This window comes from Cryptotermes secundus, unplaced genomic scaffold (genome assembly GCF_002891405.2).
Source record: "Cryptotermes secundus unplaced genomic scaffold, Csec_1.0 scaffold550, whole genome shotgun sequence".
In the NCBI taxonomy this organism is placed as follows: Eukaryota; Metazoa; Arthropoda; class Insecta; order Blattodea; family Kalotermitidae; genus Cryptotermes; species Cryptotermes secundus.
In genome coordinates, this window is record NW_019724591.1 from 381,711 (window position 1) to 402,491 (window position 20,781).

General features: G+C 41.2%; 2 protein-coding genes across 2 annotated transcripts in view; both read right to left on the minus strand.

Annotated features, from left to right (window-relative positions):
• LOC111862358 (transmembrane protease serine 9) overlaps positions 1–9,897 on the minus strand; it is a 28,667-nt gene extending 18,770 nt beyond the window's left edge. The window contains exons 1-7 of the mRNA XM_033750632.1: positions 9,801–9,897; positions 7,607–7,782; positions 4,893–4,990; positions 3,309–3,456; positions 2,058–2,171; positions 1,142–1,288; positions 101–319 (exon numbers count right to left, since the gene is read on the minus strand). Of these exons, the coding sequence (XP_033606523.1) occupies positions 101–319; positions 1,142–1,288; positions 2,058–2,171; positions 3,309–3,456; positions 4,893–4,990; positions 7,607–7,782; positions 9,801–9,858 (960 nt within the window). The 5' untranslated portion in view covers positions 9,859–9,897. The remainder of the gene's footprint in view (positions 1–100; positions 320–1,141; positions 1,289–2,057; positions 2,172–3,308; positions 3,457–4,892; positions 4,991–7,606; positions 7,783–9,800) is intronic.
• A 2,530-nt stretch (positions 9,898–12,427) lies between these two features.
• On the minus strand, positions 12,428–19,588 carry LOC111862364 (trypsin-1). Its single transcript, XM_023847681.2, has 6 exons — positions 19,506–19,588; positions 19,139–19,233; positions 17,249–17,355; positions 15,526–15,679; positions 14,417–14,686; positions 12,428–12,848 (listed from the first exon to the last, which is right to left on the minus strand). Exons 1-6 carry the CDS (start codon positions 19,567–19,569, stop codon positions 12,675–12,677), a joined length of 864 nt encoding a protein of 287 aa, XP_023703449.1. The 5' UTR covers positions 19,570–19,588; the 3' UTR covers positions 12,428–12,674.
• Positions 19,589–20,781: the final 1,193 nt, after the last annotated feature.

Here is a 20,781-nt window from a genome sequence, read left to right on the forward strand (position 1 = left end):
GCGTCACATCTCAGAAGATAGAAAGCTTTACAGTTGCGATCGTGAGGCCCTCGGTTGGGAAACACTTTCCCAGGTGACCTCACACAACTCAGTGTCTAGATAGGGAAGTAATGGTGAGCGATAGGAGAAACGTGAGCTTGAAGGAACAGCCGCTGAATGCCGCTGATGAACTCTTTTTGAGCTTCATGTCATTGATCCACTCGGCGTAATAGGCGACCTCGCTGTACACTCCAGGGAAGCCTGGTGCCGCACATCCTATGCCCCATGACACGACCCCGACCAGGAGACCGTTGCACTGTAAGGGGCCTCCAGAATCGCCCTAAAGAGCAGTGACAAATATGAAGAACCAATCTGAATTCCGAAGTATTATAATTTCTTAGGCGTATAATCATACTATTACTATCGTATAATGTAAATTAATACTCATAAAATATGTTACTTTATATGATTAATCAATTGTCGCTATCAGACCGAAGTCACATTCAAATGACATCGTTTCGGACATAGAGCTGCCATCTCTGTATGTACGTGTAAACTTCATGTCTTATTAGCAGTCACACCCACATAGTCAAACGTGAATGTTTTTTTAATAATACAAACAGCGTGAGAACTCTTAAGTTTCGCAAAAATTTGTGTCTGTAACCTTTCTAATTTTAAAACTCAATTTTTGTGCTTGTTTTATAACAAAGGTAAAGCTATCCCTGTAACAGGCCTTGGAGGCCCAAAGGATTGTGAGATGTCGAGGCTCCCACATTTTCTAGACAATTGGCTCACAGATGGTGGTGCGGTTGTCGGCCTTACGCGCTGGCCGCCCTTTACCCCCAGGAAGATTCCTGGTACTCATTTCTGTTAGAGGCTGAGTCGACCTCAGAGCCATAGTGCGGCTGGAAGGATTAGGTCAGTTGAAAAATACAATGACCTTATCGGGGGTCGAACCTGCGACCTTCCGGCTTGTAGCATAGTGCCTCAACCAACTGCACTAACGCGTGCCCCCTCATGCTTATTTTATACAATTTAATTGTCCGCTTACTGAGAGTAATTAAAAACCTATCTATATTAATTTTCAAGTATATTCCGTTATGACAGACACAAAAAAAAAGTTAAAGCCAAGTAGATCGTATGTGTGCTGCATGTGGCTTACCTGGCAGGCGTCTTTGCCTCCCTCTTGACAACCTGCACAAATCATGCCTTCTCGGATTGGGTACCGGTTCTCACGGTTACTACAGTTTTCCGCTGATATTAAGGGAATTTCCACAAACTGCAAGTTGTTTGGCAACTCAGCGCTGACCTGTGTGTTTTAGGTACGTAATGAATGTTCACACTTTATACAGGTAAATAATTATAATATGGTTAAACGGTAAAATTGTCCTTATGCTTAACTAATTCAGCACTACCACATTAAGACGTATGGGGGGAGTGGAATTATAAATCCACTTTTTTTTACCTCGGCATTAGTTGGAGGTGAGTGGTCAGCTTCACGCTCTGAACGCTTTATCCCCGGTACCTATTGGATAGGAGGCTGGATAGGCCCCAGAGTCGGTGTGGATACTGTGGAGGAGAGAAAATTCTTGACCCTACCGGGACTCGAACTCCGACTCTTCGGACATCCAGCACGTATCCAGTTGCTATACCGACTGCTCTGTATTTATAGTAATAATATTAATTTTAACAATAACAAAATTAATTTACAAGAAAAGTTTAGCCGCCAACTTCCTACCGCAGCCTTCCGAGTTCAATCCCAGGCCATCTGATGTGGGATTTGTGGTGTATGAAGTGGAACTGGGATGGGTTTTCTTCGATTACTTCTGTTTCCCCTGCCACTTTCTATCCAACAAACTTCTTCATATTCGTGAATATTCCTGCCATCCAAGCTGTATATGGCCGATATTGACACCCGTTAAGTGATCAGAGGTGAAGAACATAACAGGTTATGAGCATTTAAATTGAATTGAAGTGACTTGGGATAAGGTTTATGATTCTGGGTTTTGGTTGTGTTGAATGTTCGGGATATTTTAGCATAGAGTTCTTACTTCAGTTAGCCAAAGTACGGCACTTACATTACTGCTGATCCCCCACCCTGTGACATTACACAGCGTGCCTTCTTCAGCTGTACTGTTCATCAGTGTGATAGCCTCAATGAAGCTGCTGTCCGTGGGGAAGGGCTCACTAACCTGCTCGAAACAGATCAACATAATTACTCATATTGCGGAGAGGAAACAACTGGAATTTTATATCTGTAATATAAAACTAAGGTAAAAAGGTAAAGTTATCCTTGTAACAGGCTGTGAAGGCCCATATTTTTGTGAGACGTCGAGGCTCCCACGTTTTCTAGACAATCTGTTCACAAATGGCGGTGAGGTTGTCAGCCTTACGCGTCGGCCGCCCTTTACCCCCAGGAAGATTCCTGGTACTCGTTTATGTTAGAGACTGAGTCGATCCCAGGGCCATAGTGCGGCTGGAAAGATTAAATAAATTGAGAAATCAATGATTTCATCGGGAATCGAACTTGCAACCTTTCGGCTTGTAGCATAATATACAGACCATGATATTAAGTCGAAGAATAGATTCCTTTGGTTTCAACTTCGTGTAGGTATCAGAGACAATCCGAAGCTTCGGAGAAATATGCCGCTTCCATGTTCAGACAACGAAGTGTAAAGGTTCGGCCACACAGAGCGCTACGTACGCTATGTTCGCTATACGAACAGAAAAATATCTCCCTTTATTGCCATTGTGACTGGCCACACAGACTTCCGTACGCTATGTACGCTATGTTCCCTATGTTACCTGCGTGGCAGAGTGTACACAGCGTACGTAGCGTACGTAGCGAACATAGCGTAGCGCTCTGTGTGGCCGAACCTTAAGCCAAGCAAGAAACTAGCAGAAACATAGGAGAAGCTGAGTACATCTTCCCGTTTTCTTCTACTAGTTTTTTTTCCTTGGTTTGTTTTTTGATTTTGAATATTGAGGAGACATGTTCCTCCGAAACGTCTGCTAACTTTCAGCTGACTTCACGGCGTTATATCCGATAAGATTGAACCCTTCATAACCATAACTGTCAGAACCTCAAGCTCTACAAAGCTATAGAACTTAACACTAAATTATTTAATTCAAGTACCAGAAATGCGCTCCAGTACTAACATACCAGTTCACCGCCCTGGATAGTTCACAGCCCTAACATATCTATGTGAGGTATGAGTATGTGAACTGATTTAAACTGTCTCAGGATAGGTCGACGGTCACCATCTTGTGTGCACGATATTCAGTCTTCGAGTTATATAAAATGGCGGTCGGCACTTGTGGAGACATACCCGTATCAGAGCTATGTCGTTTTGTAAAGTGGTTAAGTTGAACTTCTCGTGCACGAAGATGGCGCTAACTGACCGCTTGACGCTTGTACAACTGGAGCGGTCCAGAAAAACATCTCCGGCTATGATCTTGATGTCCAAAGGGCTTATACTGTAAGATAACAGAGATCAGATTAATATGGGCTTATAGAATCACAAATCGCTATACATTTAACCTTTCAAGACCAAGTGGTTACTGTATGTACCAACAACTTTAACATAATTAATTATCTTCCTTACTTTAGTGACCATTAAAATATTTTGGTAATTTCTATTATTCCATTATGTCCTTCCTTTAGGTTTAAATGTTCTCGTTACTAACTTCCTTTCAGACGTCCAAAATCTGTGCCTCTCAGAGGGACGGAGTTCCACAACCACAACAGGAAACAGAAAAAATTATTATAAATCTTGATGTGTTCTCTTGGCTGATTGCCTCATGAGGATAATTGAGAGCTATTTCAAGGAAATAGGGGCTCCGGTCAAGAAAACCGAAATTAACGGCGATTTCATTCGTTGCGCTGACTACGCGACACCCTCTGTCGGCGAAATTTGGCACTAACATTGCCGACAAGCGGCGATCGCTCGGTCGGTATAGTTCGCTTTCGGACTCAAGCCAAGGAGTTTAGTTAACTTTAGTTTTTTCTTGGCTAATTGCTCAGATCGTGGCCCTCTGGGTTGCGACAGACTGTAGTCTTGCAAACCGATACCGACGTTATGCAAGACATGCCCTTTCTTCTTCAGAGTTAAACACTTGAACTCTAAAGACAGAGATAGCACTTCTCCAGAACATGAAAAGTAAAATTATTCTTATATATTCATATTGCCTTAATTGGATGTGGAAACTATTTGATATGTGTTGGTTGTTTAATGACTCTGCCAATATAAGGTCGATTATAATGATAATTAATGAATGTGGAACAGTTGATAGAATGAGAATTGGCATACAGTATAATTTAAAATATGCGGAATTGTACTTCCACGCCCCGTAGTCTCCATCATCATGGAGCAAGGGACACTGAGCCATAAAGTAAATTCTACGTTGTCTTAGCGCTTCAGTTAGTTAATTAATTAAGCACCGCGACATGAAGACATAAGGGGAGTGCAGGTATAGCGCCACCATTCTTGACATCCGTATTAGATGGAGGTGAGCGGTCAGCTTCACGCTCCGGCTGCCTTATTCCCGGCGAAAAAGTCCCCGGTATGCACTGTATAGAAGGATATGTGTGCCCCAGATGCGGTCTGGACGCTATGGGATAGAGATTAAACTTGCCTCGACTCCTCAGTCCGTAGTCCGCCAACTTACCGAATGAGCTATAGGCTCTTACTCCACTTTAGGAGCACCTTGCAGCGCTAGTGTCTCGATCAGACTTTGCTGATCGAGTGTGGAGTTCCCACTTACTTAGAGACAGAATGTTGAAGCACTCTGCCACACGTTTCAGAATGCTCTTAAGGAAATGCAGCCTGTGTACATTCAAGGGATTTAGCATGCGAATTTGTGAATTCCTGGTCTATGTGTTGCTCGCACTTTTATTATTGACTGTACCTCACCTGTACAAACAGTGAGCTGCAGTCAGTACGTGCTGTTCGTCAATGATGGAACCGCCGCAGAAGTGCTTAAATTGCCAGCCGCTGTGACGAATTGAAACCTGTAAAACCGAATATCAGCACCGAATTGTAATCATTAACCTTACAAGTGCAAATTGTCAATAATTTCGATCTTTTCGCAAATAGATATATCTCATAACTTCTGACACCTTTCGGCATTTTATTTGAACTACATAGCCAAGAGTTGTCTTGAGAGAACTCTTTCCCTGCAGATGAAGTTCTAAGTGAGTTCTCACTCACTCATTCATGGAGCTGAGCCCTTCTTGAGAAGCCGCCATTGTACAGCTACTCAAGAATTTTGTCAGCAATTTATGGAACCCGAAAGCTCATTACCGTGCTCACAAGAGTCCTCTACTGGTCCATATCCTGAGCCAGATCAATCCAATCCATGCCATCCCATCCTGTCTCTCTTAAGATCCATTTTTATTTTATATTGTCCACCCACCTGTGCTTGGTTTCGCCAGTGATCTCTTTCCTTCTGGCTTTCCCACCAATATCCTATACGCATTCCTCGTCTCCCCCATTCGTGCTATNAAGTTTTATTTTATGAGTAGTTGAATCCGGTGAGGGGGCGTATTTTTCTTGCTGTTAGTAATTAAGGCAAAGGATGAGAAGTAACAGGAATATATGAACAGAACATTTACGTTATTCGGTAATCCCAGAAATTAAATTGGTAGTAAATATTAATGAAGCGGCCTCCGTAGTCTAGGGGTAACGTTAAGGGCGGAAAAATTCAGTGAACAAGTCCTCCGGAAGGACTTTAAGCCGTGGGTCCCGTGTCGTAGATTTACGGCATGTAAAAGATCCTCGTGTCTCTAGGAGACCTCTGAGCAAAAGTAGTTAAAAAGTTTCCCGCCCAAGTAGTTTCCAATGCCTCCGGTAGATTGGGAAGTATAGGGTACCACTGCCAGTAGAGGGGCCGAACTCGCTGTCTGAACGGAGCTGATAGCGAGCACCAATACCGGAAGGGTATGGCGACTGGTAGAATATCAAAGGGGGACGTACAATAGATCAACACCTGGTCGCGGTGCATGGGGAAACCCACCCCCTCCAATAATGAATGAATGAATGAAATATTAATGATGTTTATGAAGTATATTTTTTGTATTAAGTGTTTCGCTTTTAATTCAAATTTGAGTGCTTTCATCGGCTTATACTTTTGAAACCTGCAATTCTATATTAAAGTCTGAAAGGGTGGAGCAGCTCCCTAATTGGCCAGAGGCCGTGACTTCTCCCTTTGCAAAACAATGGTGGATTACCGACGATCTCTTTCTTGGAAGGATGCGATCAGTCCTTGCGTGATCGCTTTCAGATAAACACTGATATCAATATTATTTCCTGTCCAATGGGCACGAGAACTACAGTTTTTATCATTTAGTTAATCTGAATTATGAAAGAAATTGGATCTTGTTGTTTTACACAATCCATTCAGATATATTATCATGTATTGCCTTGAAAAAATCCATGCTTCCTTTGTCCGATATTTCTGTTACTTCGTCATCGATTATCAACCTTGAATCTAAACCCTTTAAATCAACTTAACAACACGGAATTATTTCCAGAGAGTTCAAATAAACCGTTCGATTTCCTATACGGTGTATAATTATGAATAGATTTCAAAAGCATGCGATTAATACCGAAATCAAAATTATAGCCCTAAATTCATAAAACAAACTCCGTGGTTTTAGTCCGCAAGCGAACTATACCGACCGAGCGTCCGCCGCTTGTCGGCGAAATTAGTGCCAACTTTTGCGTATAGAAGGGTGTCGGGTGGTCAGCGCAACGGATCCCCACGGCCGTTAATTTCGGTTTTCTAGACCGGAGCCGCTATTTCCTTGAAATACCTCCACAGTTATCCTCACGAGGCTGAGTGGACCACGTTCCAGAGCTACAACTTCACAGAAAATATGGTAGCGCCGGGAATCGAAGCCGGGACCTCTGGTACTGTAGCCATAAACTGATAACTAGACCACAGAAGCGGCTCGTAAATTATATGAAATTTTTTACTTGGGAAACAAAGGACAGTCAATGATGACAAAATTTGATGATATTTCTCCAGAAAGAAACCTTATTTTTGAATGAGAAAGCATCAATCGTAACATAGACTGAGGGTGTTGAGGAGAATATTTGGACCGAAGAGAAATGAAGTGACAGGAGGTTGGAGAAAACTGCATAATGAGGAGCTTCATAACTTGTACTCTTCTACAAGTGTAATTAGAATGATCAAGTCGATGAGGATGAGATGGGCAGGGCATGTAGCATGAATGGGGCGAAAAAGAAAGTATATAGGTGGGAAAGCCAGAAGGAAAGAGACCAGTGGGAAGACCATGGCGTAGGTGCGTGGGCAATATTAAAATGGATCTTAGAGAGATAGGATGGGATGGTATGGATTGGATTGATCTGGTTCAGGATAGGGACGCGTGGATGGCTCTTGTGAACACGGTAATGAACCTTGGGGTTCCATGAAGTAGTGAGAAATTCTTGAGTAGCTGCAGAATTGGCCGCTTCTCAAGAAAAGCTCAGCTCCATGAGTAAGTAAGCAAGCAATCAGTCGCTTTGAATGCGTTTTATTTTATTTATTTTTACCTTATATTAATTTCGTTTTGAGTTCTTTGATCTGCAATTCCTGCTGTCCTTATTGGCTCACAGAAACTTACCTGGTAAGGGAAATCCCCTTGGCTAGCCTTCATGCCGCCTATGATCTTCGTTTGTGGTCTCTTACACACGTCGACTGTTTCGTTGTCATGTATATTATACGGCAACACTGTAGACTCATTCTCTATCGTAGTGACATTGTCAGCATCTGGCAATGTTGCTTGGAATGTTTTGTTACCTGAATAGACGGAAAAAAGAGAATTAATTTGCGATAAGATGCCAAGATATATTGATAGGCTCTCATGTTATTTATCAAACTGTGGGTCGCGATAACATTTGGGTCATGACATGACTGTATTGGAGGTCACGGAGCCCTGAAGGGTAAATTGGAGAGTAGCTATAGACCCGCACAACTTTAACAAGTCATTAAACGAGCCAGATTTTATATAAGTGCTTTCGGAAATATATAATTGCAGCCTACTTTTTCTCCTTTACGTGCTACAACACTGTGTTGGTCTTGGCCTGCTCAGTGGTTCTCCTAAGGAGGTTTTGTAACAGTAAATTTTTCCTGTGAAGAATCGTAAGAACAAACCCAACCTAGAGAACCAGTGATTACATTTCGTCTGGTCCCTACCCTTCCATATGTCTGGCATAGGTGGCCCTACCAGGATCTTACCCTCCCGCCAGCATGCCTCTCCGAGTCATAAAGATAAATGTACTGGAGTTTTCTGTCATTAATCCAAAAAAATATAAGTATCTTTAATCAAGAGGAGTCGCATATATTTGTATACAAATAAAGGGGGTTCGCGTTTTCACAAATATCGAGAACTCCAGTTATGTTTTAACTAATTAAAATAATGACATCATTACCTTTATCTCTTTCTCTGGCGTGTCTCTTAATTCGGAATATAATATGTCTTCATTGAAAATCTCTTGTCCGTTATTCCCACCTAAGACATTTTATATTTTGTTCGTCCTTCGAACTATACCGACCGAGCGATCGCCGCTTGTCGGCGAAGTTAATGACAACTTTTGAGGATAGAGGGTGTCGCGTGGTCAGCGCAAGGGACCCCCATGTGCATTAATCTCGGTTTTCTAGACCGGAGCCGCTATTTCCTTGAAATAGCTCCTCAGTTATCCTCACGAGGCTTAGTGGACCCCGTTCCAGACCCACTACTTCTCAGAACCTCTGGATCTGTAGCCAGGAACTCTGATCACTAGACCACAGAGTAGTTTTCCTGCGGACTACATGCTACGGAGTTTGTTTTTGTTTGTTCGTCCTTAAAATTTACAGACCAAAATTAAATAGCATTTCCTCTCCTTATTTAAGTACCATGTCATGAAGACTTAATGGGGCATGGAAGTCTAACTCCGTGCAGTCTTAATTAATCTCTGTACTAGACAGAGGTGTGTGACCTGCTTCATCATTCATTCATTTATCAAAGCTTCAGTATGTGTTATCGATTGAATTATTTTGCGATTAAACGTCATAGATTATAACGAGTTTCTGGAACTCTAAATATATAGCACAGAAGAGCGTAAAAAGGTGTGATTCTCAAATTTTACAAAATAATGGCCTTACCAAAATTGGTATTTAGATCTCAAGTATTGTGTAACGCGTCTTTGAGTGTACTTCGTAATGTCAATTAGACAGCGTTACTGAATAAAACCTCGCGTTTTCGACTCTGTCTCCGGTGCTTTAATTTTGCTTCACATGATATGCTAAAATGTAATCTAGTAATTTTCGAATACTTACATATTTATCTTCATAACCTTAGTTATTATGAGTAATATTTCCTCAGCAATACCTAAGTGTGAAATTGTAGATATTAAGCTATTTATATCTCTGGCAGGATATACAGCACGTTACATTACGAAAGGTACACATAGAAAATTGAACAATAACTTAATGCAGGAAATATTGTTAGGTTAGGTTAGGTTAGGTTAGAGTCTGTAGAGGCGTACAGAACCAATCGGTTGCAATATTTCCCGAGGTTGTATTTAAACTGAATTCCATATGCGTCTAAATTTCTTAAATATAGGCCCTCAGTAAGAAGTAACATAGGAAGACGTAAGAAACGATGGAAGCACAAATCTTAAACCTTGAAAGTGGAACAGGTATAACGGTCGAAGCCTTGATGATATTCATGATGATGATATTGGTGATTAGTACGGTTTCTTTCGTTTCTGTTCTCTTCTTAAATGCTCAAAAACAATTTGTGATGAATGTACAACTTGTATTTCAAACGTACTCACCGAGGGATGTATGCAGTAACAGCATAAATACTGTAGAGAGCACAGTTTGTGACAACATGATCACTTACTCTCACATTCACTCTCACATCTGTCCTCCTACTAAGATAAACTCATAGTACTCCCTATCAGTAATATGAATACTGGTGACAAAGCTCAAGAGTATCCACAATCTAGAAACTTATCATAAACAAATAAATACTTCAAGGTATTACTGGTAAATGCAGTTGTGACACAATTGGGCTCTATCGATATACCAAACAAGCCCATTAGAATATCGATATATCTGCCCGGAAGCTTCATATACAATTCTGAAATACAGGGTGATCCTAATTTATTGTCAGGTTTTCCGGAGCCTATAATTTTTAAATCTGAAATAACAAAATAAAACTGCCGTCTCCTCGCACAATTCGATTTCCTTCCTGTGAAGAAAATGGATATTGTGGCCTGTACATTCCTACTTTTGAACAAAAATGTAGAGTGGCCCTTAAAAGGGCCATCTTCTCACACAATTCTATTTCTTTCCTGTGAAGAAAGTCAGTATTGTAAGCCGTTGTAAAGAGTCTATTCACAATTATCATTTCTTTATTTTGATGAAAAATATATTATGGCTCTGAATGGGACATACAAGGGGGAAAGATACGCACACTTTCATATCCCATAGGAAGACGTAAAATAGGAATTCCAAGGAGAAGAAGGAATAGACAAACTCAGTAGTATCGAGACGGGCTACGTTCACTCGATCCTTCTTACAGAAGAAGAAAAATAAGATATGAAATCATAATTTTAATAAAATTATGAACCCATGCAATGGTGCAAATCGTATTGCATGGTATACACAAATGTTTATATATTTAGTTTCAAGATTTTTAAAAGCTTAAATTAAAATTTTGTATTATGATAGTTTTAATTTTCGTGAGGCAAAAAAAAAAAAACAAAAAAAAACGTGGTTTTAGTCTATGAGACAATTGTATGAGTGTAACAGGATGATTAGATATAATTGTGGTTTTAGTCCGCAAGCGAAGTATACCGACCTAGCGACCGCGCTTGTCGGCGAAGTTAATGCAAACTTTTGCTGATAGAGGGTGTCGCATGGTCAGCGCAAAGAATCCCCACGGCCGTTAATTTCGGTTTTCTAGACCGGAGCCGCTATTTCCTTGAAAGAACTCCTCATTTATCCCCACTACTTCTCAGAAAATCTGGTAGCGCCGGGAATCGACCCCGGGACGTATGGATCTGTAGCCAGGAACTCTGACCACTAGACCACAGAGGCGGTCTGTGAAACAGACAGTTAACAAAATAATTTACAATGATAAGTGCTTCAGAAGAATTATAATACTTCGCTACATGTCAAATTGAAGACCATTACACCTTGAACAGCTTCGGTTATTCTTTGTATAATGTATACAGTGGGCCTGCTGCTAGTTCATAAATAATCGATCAGAAAACCTCTCGTGCAAATTTATATAATGTCGCTAAAATCCTCAACACAGTTTTACGTTGCATAATGGGAATAGATTTAATAATGTCATTGCCTTTCGTTGTGCTGTTCCCGCCTCAAGAGCCCTCATTGCATAAAAACAGGTTTGATTTGTGGCCTTAGTGGCTAGCCTATAACTCTGATTTTAAAATTTATGTAAAAAGAAAATATAACTTTTCTCGACAGTTAACAACACTCACAAGCGTTCCAAACGAATACAATGTTTTTAGTGACATCTCTCGGTGCGAAATATAGGCTTTGTTTCAAAATAATTTTATATTTTATTGTACAATGTATTCGAAAGCCTGAGGCTGGGGTCACATGAGCGCACAAAATGCGTCCGTTATAACGAACGTACTTAATGACGGACGTTGCTCAGGACATCACGCAGTTGCAGAATGTGGTGCGTAGTTTTCTGTCTGCAATGGAGCCAGAAGAAACCGTAGCATTCGCCTCTCTTATTTATTTCTACAATGGACGTTACGACGTTCGTTACAACGGACGCATTTTGTGCGCTNTGCATCCAAGTTTCGTTGTTAGTTTATACATATCCTGCTATAAAATTTATATCGATAATTCTAGCATCGAATGTTGTGGCCAAATTCTTAGTATTTCTGCTTTTTATTCAGTAGATCCCTGGTTCAGTTCTCGCTCCGGAGACAGGATATCCTGGCTGATGTTTTCCGTGGTTTACATCAGTCCCTCGATAATAACTGAAATTAGTGCATTAGCGTTTTTCCATGCCCATACTGAATCATTATCATAATTAATTCTTTGTTATGAAGCATAAGTTACTGATAATTTGATATATAGAATAAAAATAAATACTAATAATACTATAATTCTAAGCTTCAAATAAAAAGCATTGTTAAATGCCACACCCATAATAAATTTTATCTTCCCTCGCTTCCATCTTGCAATACTATTCGCACTATCTCACGTGTGTGACGACATAGTAAGAGCGATAGGCTTTTACATAAAGTGATCTCATCAATCCACCTGGCTTTCACTAAATAAACGGTAAATAATATAACTCTCGTTAACCACTCACGTAAGGGGATGTTAGGTGTTTACACTTTGAATCATAAGTGATAAATGCCAAGCAGTTAACTTTATTTTTATAATAATAATCTTTATAAAGAATAATCACAAAAATCACAACTATAACTGGAGCTTGATTATGTTGAGCTAATGTAATGTTACATTTATATTTATACCGTAATTTATATTATATAACAAACATTTCTTTGAGACATATTAACCCCGCTACCCTTATTTAATCTTAATCTAAAGTCTTTACAGAATATTTTCATATTATTTATATTATTCATCGACAAGTCCACTGGAAATGCAATAGTGATGGAGAGGTAATGGTTTATTGAACAGGCAAGCAACTATCACATTCTGAATATGAACTTCGTTCTGCTTCTAGCTAGCTGCTGTGCTATCCAGTCCTTGTAGTAGGCCACATCAGAGTATACACCAGGGTAGTTGGGTAGGGCACATTTCTCTCCCCATGACACTACCCCTGTGAGAAGCCCACCACACTGGAGCGGTCCACCGCTGTCACCCTGCAAGAGAAAAAAAGACAAAAGAAAAATAAAAATCACGTCTTACGTTTCTTCGCCAACGGAAGTGCAGTTGTTACATGCTGTGGTTTCTTTAAGGGCTGCTGGGACAGTGAGCTAATCGAGTCTAGTCTAGTCGAATCGTGTCTGACACACAATGATACAAAGGGGCAGGCCGTCAGCTTCACTCGACTCGTTTCAACTCGACCCCTACACGCCTCGACTCGAAAGAACCCTGACTCGTCTCGGCTCGGCTCGGCTCGACTCGACTCTTCTCGTCGCGTCTCTATTGAACACTTACTCGACTCCTTGTCTCGACTAGACTCGACGCTCTCCTTGGCTGGGTTCGTTTGGGCTCGCATCGACTCAACTCAACACGGCTTTACTAAAGCAGTGCGATAATATACAGGTATTTAATGAAAAGCAAAAGAATGTTCTTCTATTTCTACAGTACCATGTCTCCATTTTAGTTTTTCAGAGACCTTCTTCTATCATGGACAAAGAATGTACATTCCCTAATAATTTCAAGTATAGGAAATACACGTATATATACTTTTTGATATTTCTTCACTACGTAGTTCAGATAAAATGCGAATAGGTGTCACACGCTGTCAGATATAGCAATGTTGTATTCTGGGTTGTCACAGCGATGATTCAAAAGAGTGCTGTCGTATGGGACGTTACACTCTGTAGTCCGATAAACGCGTTCACTGATATCCCGAAGAAACACACTACCTCTGTCATCGGGATCGAAGAGTAAACCAAGCAAACAGGGTACAGGCACAACAGTGCTTGCAAAGATCGAAAATTTCGACACTTGGCATTTGTAAGGTTACTTACTTACTTACTTACTTACTCACTTACTTTCTTATAGAGCTGAGCCCTTCTTGAGGAGCTACCCAAGAATTTCCCAGCATTTCATGGAACCCGAAAGTTCATTACCGTGTTCATAAGAGACCTCCACTGGTCCCTATCTTAAGCCAGATCAATCCGATCCATACCATCCCATCCTATCTCTCTAAGATCCATTTTAATATTGTCCACCCACCTACGTCTTAGTCTTACCAGTTGTCTCTTTCCTTCTGGTTTTCCCACCAATATCCTATATGCATTCCTCTTCTACCCATTCGTGCTACATGCCCTGCCCACCTCGTCCTCCTTGAATTGATCATTCTAATTATACTTGGAGAAGAGTACAAGTTATGAAGCTCCTCATTATGAAGTTTCCTCCAACCTCCTGTCACTTCATCTCTCTTCAGTCGAAATATTCTCCTCAACACCCTGTTCTCAAACACCCTCAGTCTATGCTCCTCCCTTGATGTCAGAAACTAAGTTTCACACCCATACAGAACCACGGGCAAAATTATAGTTTTGTATATTCTAATTTTTATGTTTTTGGACAGCAGACGAGAAGACAGAAGGTTCTGGACTTAGTGGTAGCAAGCATTACCTGAGTTCAATCTCCTCTTAATTTCCTCCTGAATCAGGTTTTGATTTGTTATCGTCGTTCCGAAATATCTTAACAGTGGGCGTTTGTAGTTTATGACGGAAATAGGAGAAGTTGTACTCACGTTGCAGGCGTCTTTGCCACCCTCGAGGTAGCCAGCACAGTTCATGCCAAGCTCAATGCTTCCGTCCGTGTAGTTTCTGTAGATATGTCTGCATGTGTCATGCGTGATGAAGGGTAAGGCGACAACCTGAAGAATCTGCGGCTTGGTCTCCTCCGGGTCACCGAGGAGCCCCCAGCCACTCACCGTACAAGCGAGGCCCTCAGGAGCGATGTCCTCGCGCAATGGTATCGCTTTCACATCAGGATTGTCTGTCGGAAAGCCAGGACTCACCTGCAAACATATCCTCTTTGTGTACATCCCAAATTTATCGCGATGAGCGTCAGAGGTCATTAATTCTACCCTGCTTGTTCTTGCCGTGTAAAGAGTAATCGTTTCCTTCACTCGCATACACATTAAAGCGCAAATAGTACAATCTGGGTCATTACTATTTAGGTCTTAATATGTATCCTAATGAATACAATTATTATTATTCTTAAAGAGTACAGGAATGCATTTAAAATTTTGGATAGCATTAAAATTATTCCCTGCATTAAGCCAAGGAGCCGGGATAGCTCAGTCGTATAGCGAGAGGCTAGGGGATGGATAGTAAATCAACCCAGTTCCGTACAAATTTATGAAGACGTGTAATTTGGTAGATAACATGCGAAATTTGTTAAGGAACCTGCTGTCTCCTGCTTCAAGATCGATGAAGCAGTTTGCCCCATTTGCTGCCTTCTTCATGCTACCTTCTTACTAGGTTTACTTTCTGATCCTGAAGATGTATGTAATATGTTCCCCGAAACGTCACTTGACATTCACCGGACTACTCGGCGTTATATCCCAGAAGACAGAACTCTTCATAGTCACCACTGTGATATGGATGATATGGACTGTAGCAATTTACCTTCGGATAGAGACCAGTGGAGAGCTCTTGTGAAAACGGTAATGAACCTTTGGTTTCCGAAAAGTACTGGGAAATTCTTGAGTAGCCTAAAGAGTAGTGGAATCTCAAGAAGGACCAGGCACCGCGGAATTATTTAGTTATTTCCTGTGACAATTTCATTGTAACTAGGTTACTTATGCGCAAAGATATAAAATATTTGAATATGTCATTTAAATATTAGCGCTACCTGTAATACGGCAATGTCGTTAATGTACGTGTCGATGTCGAATTCCTCGTGAAGGAAAACTTCTGTAACATGTCGAACCACCCTGTTTTCTTGTGCTGTCTGCCAGGAGTTGTTCAATACACCAGCGTACACTATTAGCTCCGCAGTGGGTAACCTGAATTGAGAGAGTTCTCCTTTACTGATACGGTCTGTATATTAACACAAAGGCAACTAAATTTCTCATTACCAAAAACAAACAAAAACAAAATCCGTGGCTTGAGTCCTCAAGCGAACTATATCGACCGAGCGCCCGCCGCTTGGCGGCGAAGATAGTGCGAACTTTAGCGAATAGAGAGTGTCGCGTGGTCAGCGCAACGAATCACCACGGCCGTTGATATCGGTTTTCTAGAACGGAACCTCTATTTCAATGAAATAGCTCCTCAATTATCATCACGAGGCAGAGTGGGCCACGTTCCAGACCCACTACCTCTCAGAAAATCTGGTAGCGCCAGGAATTGAACCCGGGACCTCAGGATCTGTAACCAATAACTCTGACCACTAGATCACAGAGGCGGTAACAGAAACGCAAAAGAACATAAAATATTAAGGTCGTCGAAAGGAAAGGTGTTTACTGATTCTGTAACCATTAAAAATGCCGGGGCAGAAATGAAAACACAAAGTTACAAACCGAAGATATGATAATATGATGCTTGTTCCGGGCTATCACACACGTTAAGGGCGCGTTAATAAATCAGCATGGAGAAATGTTGGAATATTGATTATTGAGGAAAACAGAAGAAGATCTCAGAATAGTGCAACCCAGTGCTAATTCTTTCAAGAAGAATATATCATGAGGACATTCGGAATGGGACCACATTATCTTCTATCTAATTTAGTGTATCCAATAAGTGCATAGGTAAAGTGATAAAGTGATAGTAATTAAACTAAATTGCATTCAAAAGGAGAAAAAAATTGTACATTAAATTCTAGGATTACTTGCTAGGACGTCTCGAGAGACTGAAAGAACCGCGAAAATCCTCATTCAGGATAGCCAAGCTCCCGGTCGAGAAATGAAATACGTCTACTTAAATTGGTTATTAGGGGCACGCGGTAGCGTAGTTGGTTGAGGCACTATGCTACAAGCCGGGAGGTCACTGGATTTTTTCAATTGACCTAATCCTTCCAGCCGCGCTATGGCCCTGAGGTCGACTCAGCCTCTAACAGAAATGAGTACTAGGAATCGTTCTGGAGGTAAAGGGCGGCCGGCGAGTAAGGCTGACAACCTCACCGCCGTCTGTGAGCCGAATATCTAGAGAAAATGTGGGAGCCTCTACGTCTCACAACCCTATGGGTCTCGACGGTCCGTTACAGGGATAGCTTTACCTTTTTTATGAATGCATTTTCCCCTCGAGTAATAAGGAAGAAAGAAGTTACCAAAACCGACCTTAAAGCATCTCGAATTACGTAAACACTTATTTTGAAAATCCAGTGAATACATATTTCCTTTGATGAGAAAAAAACAATAAGTTGAATTGTCAATCAATAGCTCTGTAATAAGGAAACTGTTGCTTTAGCGTGAAAACCCTGCGAATAAATGTATGTTCAGTGGTCAGTGTCCTGTTATTTACAGCCCTACCGCAGTGTAATAATTGCTTGGTGCACTAAACGGATCACAAACAACAAATCAGCAATGGACATAAGCCACTTATGAATACACTTTAAACCGTTGCCAAGCGATTCTCACCCAAAAACGCAATGCCCGGCAGTCAGTACATGTTCGCTGTCAATAATAGATCCTCCGCACCAATGAAAGGATCCACTTCCAAAATAGAACTTCCTCTGAATTGCTACCTGAAAATAAAACTCTTATAAGAATTCAATCTTATATTATCTTCAGCGCTAGTACATTTATTATTCTCTATATGCACTTTATATATATATAGATGCTGGCTACGGGCTGGATGACAGAAGGGTCGGAATTCGAGTCCCGGTAATGGAAGAATTTTCTCTTTTCTTTGTCCAGACCGGCTCTGGGGTCGACCCATCCTCCTATCCAATGGGTACCGGGGGCTCTTTCCCCGGGGGTAAAGCGACCAAAGTATGAAGCTAACCACTCACCTCCAACTGGTGCCGAGGTAAAGAAAATGTGGATCTACATATCCACTCCCCCATACGCCTTCATGGCTTAGTGTTTAATTAGTTAAGTACAGGGACAACTTTACTTTTTGCATAAATATATATATATAAATCACATTAGGAGATATTTTTCATATATTATTTAAAGACTATTTCATCTGCTAGACTATACTCTTCTCCAAGTGTAATTAGAATGATGAAGTCAAGGAGGATGAGGTGGGCAGGGTATGTAGCGCGGATGGGGGAGACGAGGAATGCGTATAGGATATTGGTGGGAAAGACGGCAGGAAAGAGACCACTGGGAATACCAAGGCGTAAGCGAGTGGACAATATAAAAATGGATCTTAGAGAAATAGGATGGGATGGTATGGATTGGATTGATCTGGCTAAGGATAGGGACCAGTGGAGGGCTCTTGTGAACACGGTAATGAACCTTCGGGTTCCATAAAATACTGGGATTTTCTTGAGTAGCTGCAGAATTGGCGGCTCCTCCAGAAGGCCTCAGCTCCATGAGTAAGTGAGTTTTTTTTATTGCTAGTGGGGTGGGACTAAGTCCCTTGTACTGCGGCCACTTCTGGCCTATTTTACCAGTCCCAGATGATAGGTGAGGGTGATGGTGGAGCAATTGGTGGAATATTGGCAGGGGAAACCAAAGTACTCGGAGAAAACATGCCCCAGCTCCACTTTGTCCACCACGAATCCCACTTGACTAGACCCGGGATCGAACCCGGGCCGCCGCGGTGGGAAGCCAGCAACTAACCGCTTGAGCTATGGCGCGGCCCTGAGTAAGTAAGTACGTAAGACTATAGAAAATCAAATTGATGGATTTTAGATGATAGGAATGATTTGAGAGAAAATTGTCATGACCTAATCGAGGTACTGTCTCAGTATGTGCGTGGAGGGTCAGAGTAAAATCGTTAAGAATCAGAGTCATGTTTGTCGAGGTCCCGAGTGAGTTTCGAACCGAAAATCTCCAAAATACAAGTCAAAAGCAATACCCCTATTCCAACCCGTGTATTTAAGAGTAGATTGCTATTTGAGATGACAATCTGTTGTATTCTACATATCTTGGGCTTGCCGTAAAATATCATATCAATTAGTCAATTAGTTGCCGTAGGCGTGATGACGTCACTGGTCAAGATTCAAGGCTTTTAGATACAACCCATCATGAAATTGAACTGTGACTCTTGAAGAAACGTAAAATTTACTCCTTGAAATGTACGCGACTTCAGCGCCCCTGTGGCAGCCATTCACAACTTAGATATCTCCTCTTTCAAATGGTCACTGACTCATTCCATGACGATGCTTGAGAACTGAAGCAATGCATCATGAAATCGGTTCATTCTTTTTGAATAACCCTGTATTATATTTTCGTTCTCCTTTCCAGTTCAGTGGTATTTTGGAAATGACAACAGGAAGTCGCTTAATTTTAAATTTTTCACTTAGTATCGACTTAATAGAAATAACAAAACAGGCTTCATTTGGTCATGTGACTCACCTGAAATGGGAGTTCCCCCGGTTGAGCATCATGGCCTCCCACTATTCTGTGTCCTGATTGTTGCGCTTCCGGTTTCTGGAGCATACCATCCTGGCCTATGAAACACAAACATTTCTTAAATGCATTCCCGATACGGAGCTCTATCGATTAGGTCCAGCTTAATTGGCTTTTTATCTGAACACGGAGGCAGAGTCAAGCCTCCGAAACGTTGTTTTCAGTACAAAACAGGAGGATGGATAACGTTCAGAAAGTAATTCTTTTTCCAAATTAATTGTTATTTTTTTATCTTTCAATAAATCTTTTGGTTAATGCAAAGAAATTATCACATCAGTAGAATTATTTTCATTGGTGCGTAAATATTACTAACCTGTCGCGATATAAAATGACAGGAAAATATAGCACAAAACGGTCTCTGTCTGTATACACTTCATTTGAATAACGCCTCCAATCTCAACCAGGTAACAGACTGATTTGCTCGATATTGCACTTGGATATTAAATACGTTTCAATAAGGAGATTGTCATAAGATGCAAGATAAGATAAGTACATTCAGAAATTCCGCAAAAACACGCGGGTCTACCATTGATACACCAACACACAGTCATCAGAGTTCGCCCACACTTTTAATGCCCTGATAAAGAAATATGGGTTGGTATTTCCTGCTTTTCATTTACCATGCAACCTAGCATCGTTGAGTAGTGCCAGAATTTATTGCTTCGTGTTCGAAAATTCCCATTTACCTCCCTGTATAGGAAAGAAGATGTCTCTATGAGTAACCGTCAAAAGATGAACTAACGCAGGGAAAATCCCGGCTGAAGAATCTGTGTGCGCATGCCCCAACTCTATCAGCGATCTCGCGAACCCGTTGCAACTGACGCGAATCGGACGTTACGTTTACACATATATATGAGGGAGAGTCGGTAAATAGGTCACAGCTGTAATGGATGTAATAGTGTTTCTATGTATATCGCTAGGTAGCAGCACAGTCCAGCTTCATGACAGTCTAGGTGGCAGACGCACATGCGCATGTTTACAGGCTGGTTTCGGTACTCAAAATGGGGACCATGCTTGAGGAGTATACTATCTAAGAGCAGCACTGTGTTGTGCGTTTTCTGTGGGCAAAATGATTCAAGGCAAAGGATATTCATAAAGAAATGTTTCCTGTTTACAGTGGGAAGCGTTTATCGCGTAAAGCGGTTTAGAAGTGGGTGGCAAATATTTCGCAGATGAGGAAGAAGTTGAAACGGATGTGCTGAGACAACAGACAAAATACTTCTGTGCTGCGGGTTTCGACGTATTGGTAAAGCGATGGGACAAGTGTATCAATGTTGGTGCAGGATATGTTGAGAAATAATTGTTCTTTTTTTCAGTTTCGAATACCACATGTTTTACGATTTATATCCATCTGTGACATGTTTACAGCCTCCCCTCGCAGACAGATAGATAGCTATGTAGGTAGGTAGGTAGGTAGGTAGTAGGTAGGTTGGTAGGTAGATAGATAGATAGATAGATAGGTTGGTAGGTAGGTAGGTAGGTAGATAGATAAATAAATAGATAGGAAATTAAAGCATTTCGATGTAATTACCAAGGCATGTAGCACACATGGGGACGAATAAAAATGCATATAGAATTTCTGTGGCAAA

Bases quoted from the DNA above. Each gene is read 5' to 3' on its own strand.
- LOC111862364 (XM_023847681.2), bottom strand. From the start codon at position 19,569: ATGAAGTGTATACAGACAGAGACCGTTTTGTGCTATATTTTCCTGTCA. The intron at 19,234-19,505 runs GTTAGTAATATT...TGTGTTTCATAG, and splicing joins GTCATTTTATATCGCGACAG to GCCAGGATGGTATGCTCCAG. The intron at 15,680-17,248 runs GTGAGAATCGCT...CTCTCAATTCAG, and splicing joins GCCGGGCATTGCGTTTTTGG to GTTACCCACTGCGGAGCTAA.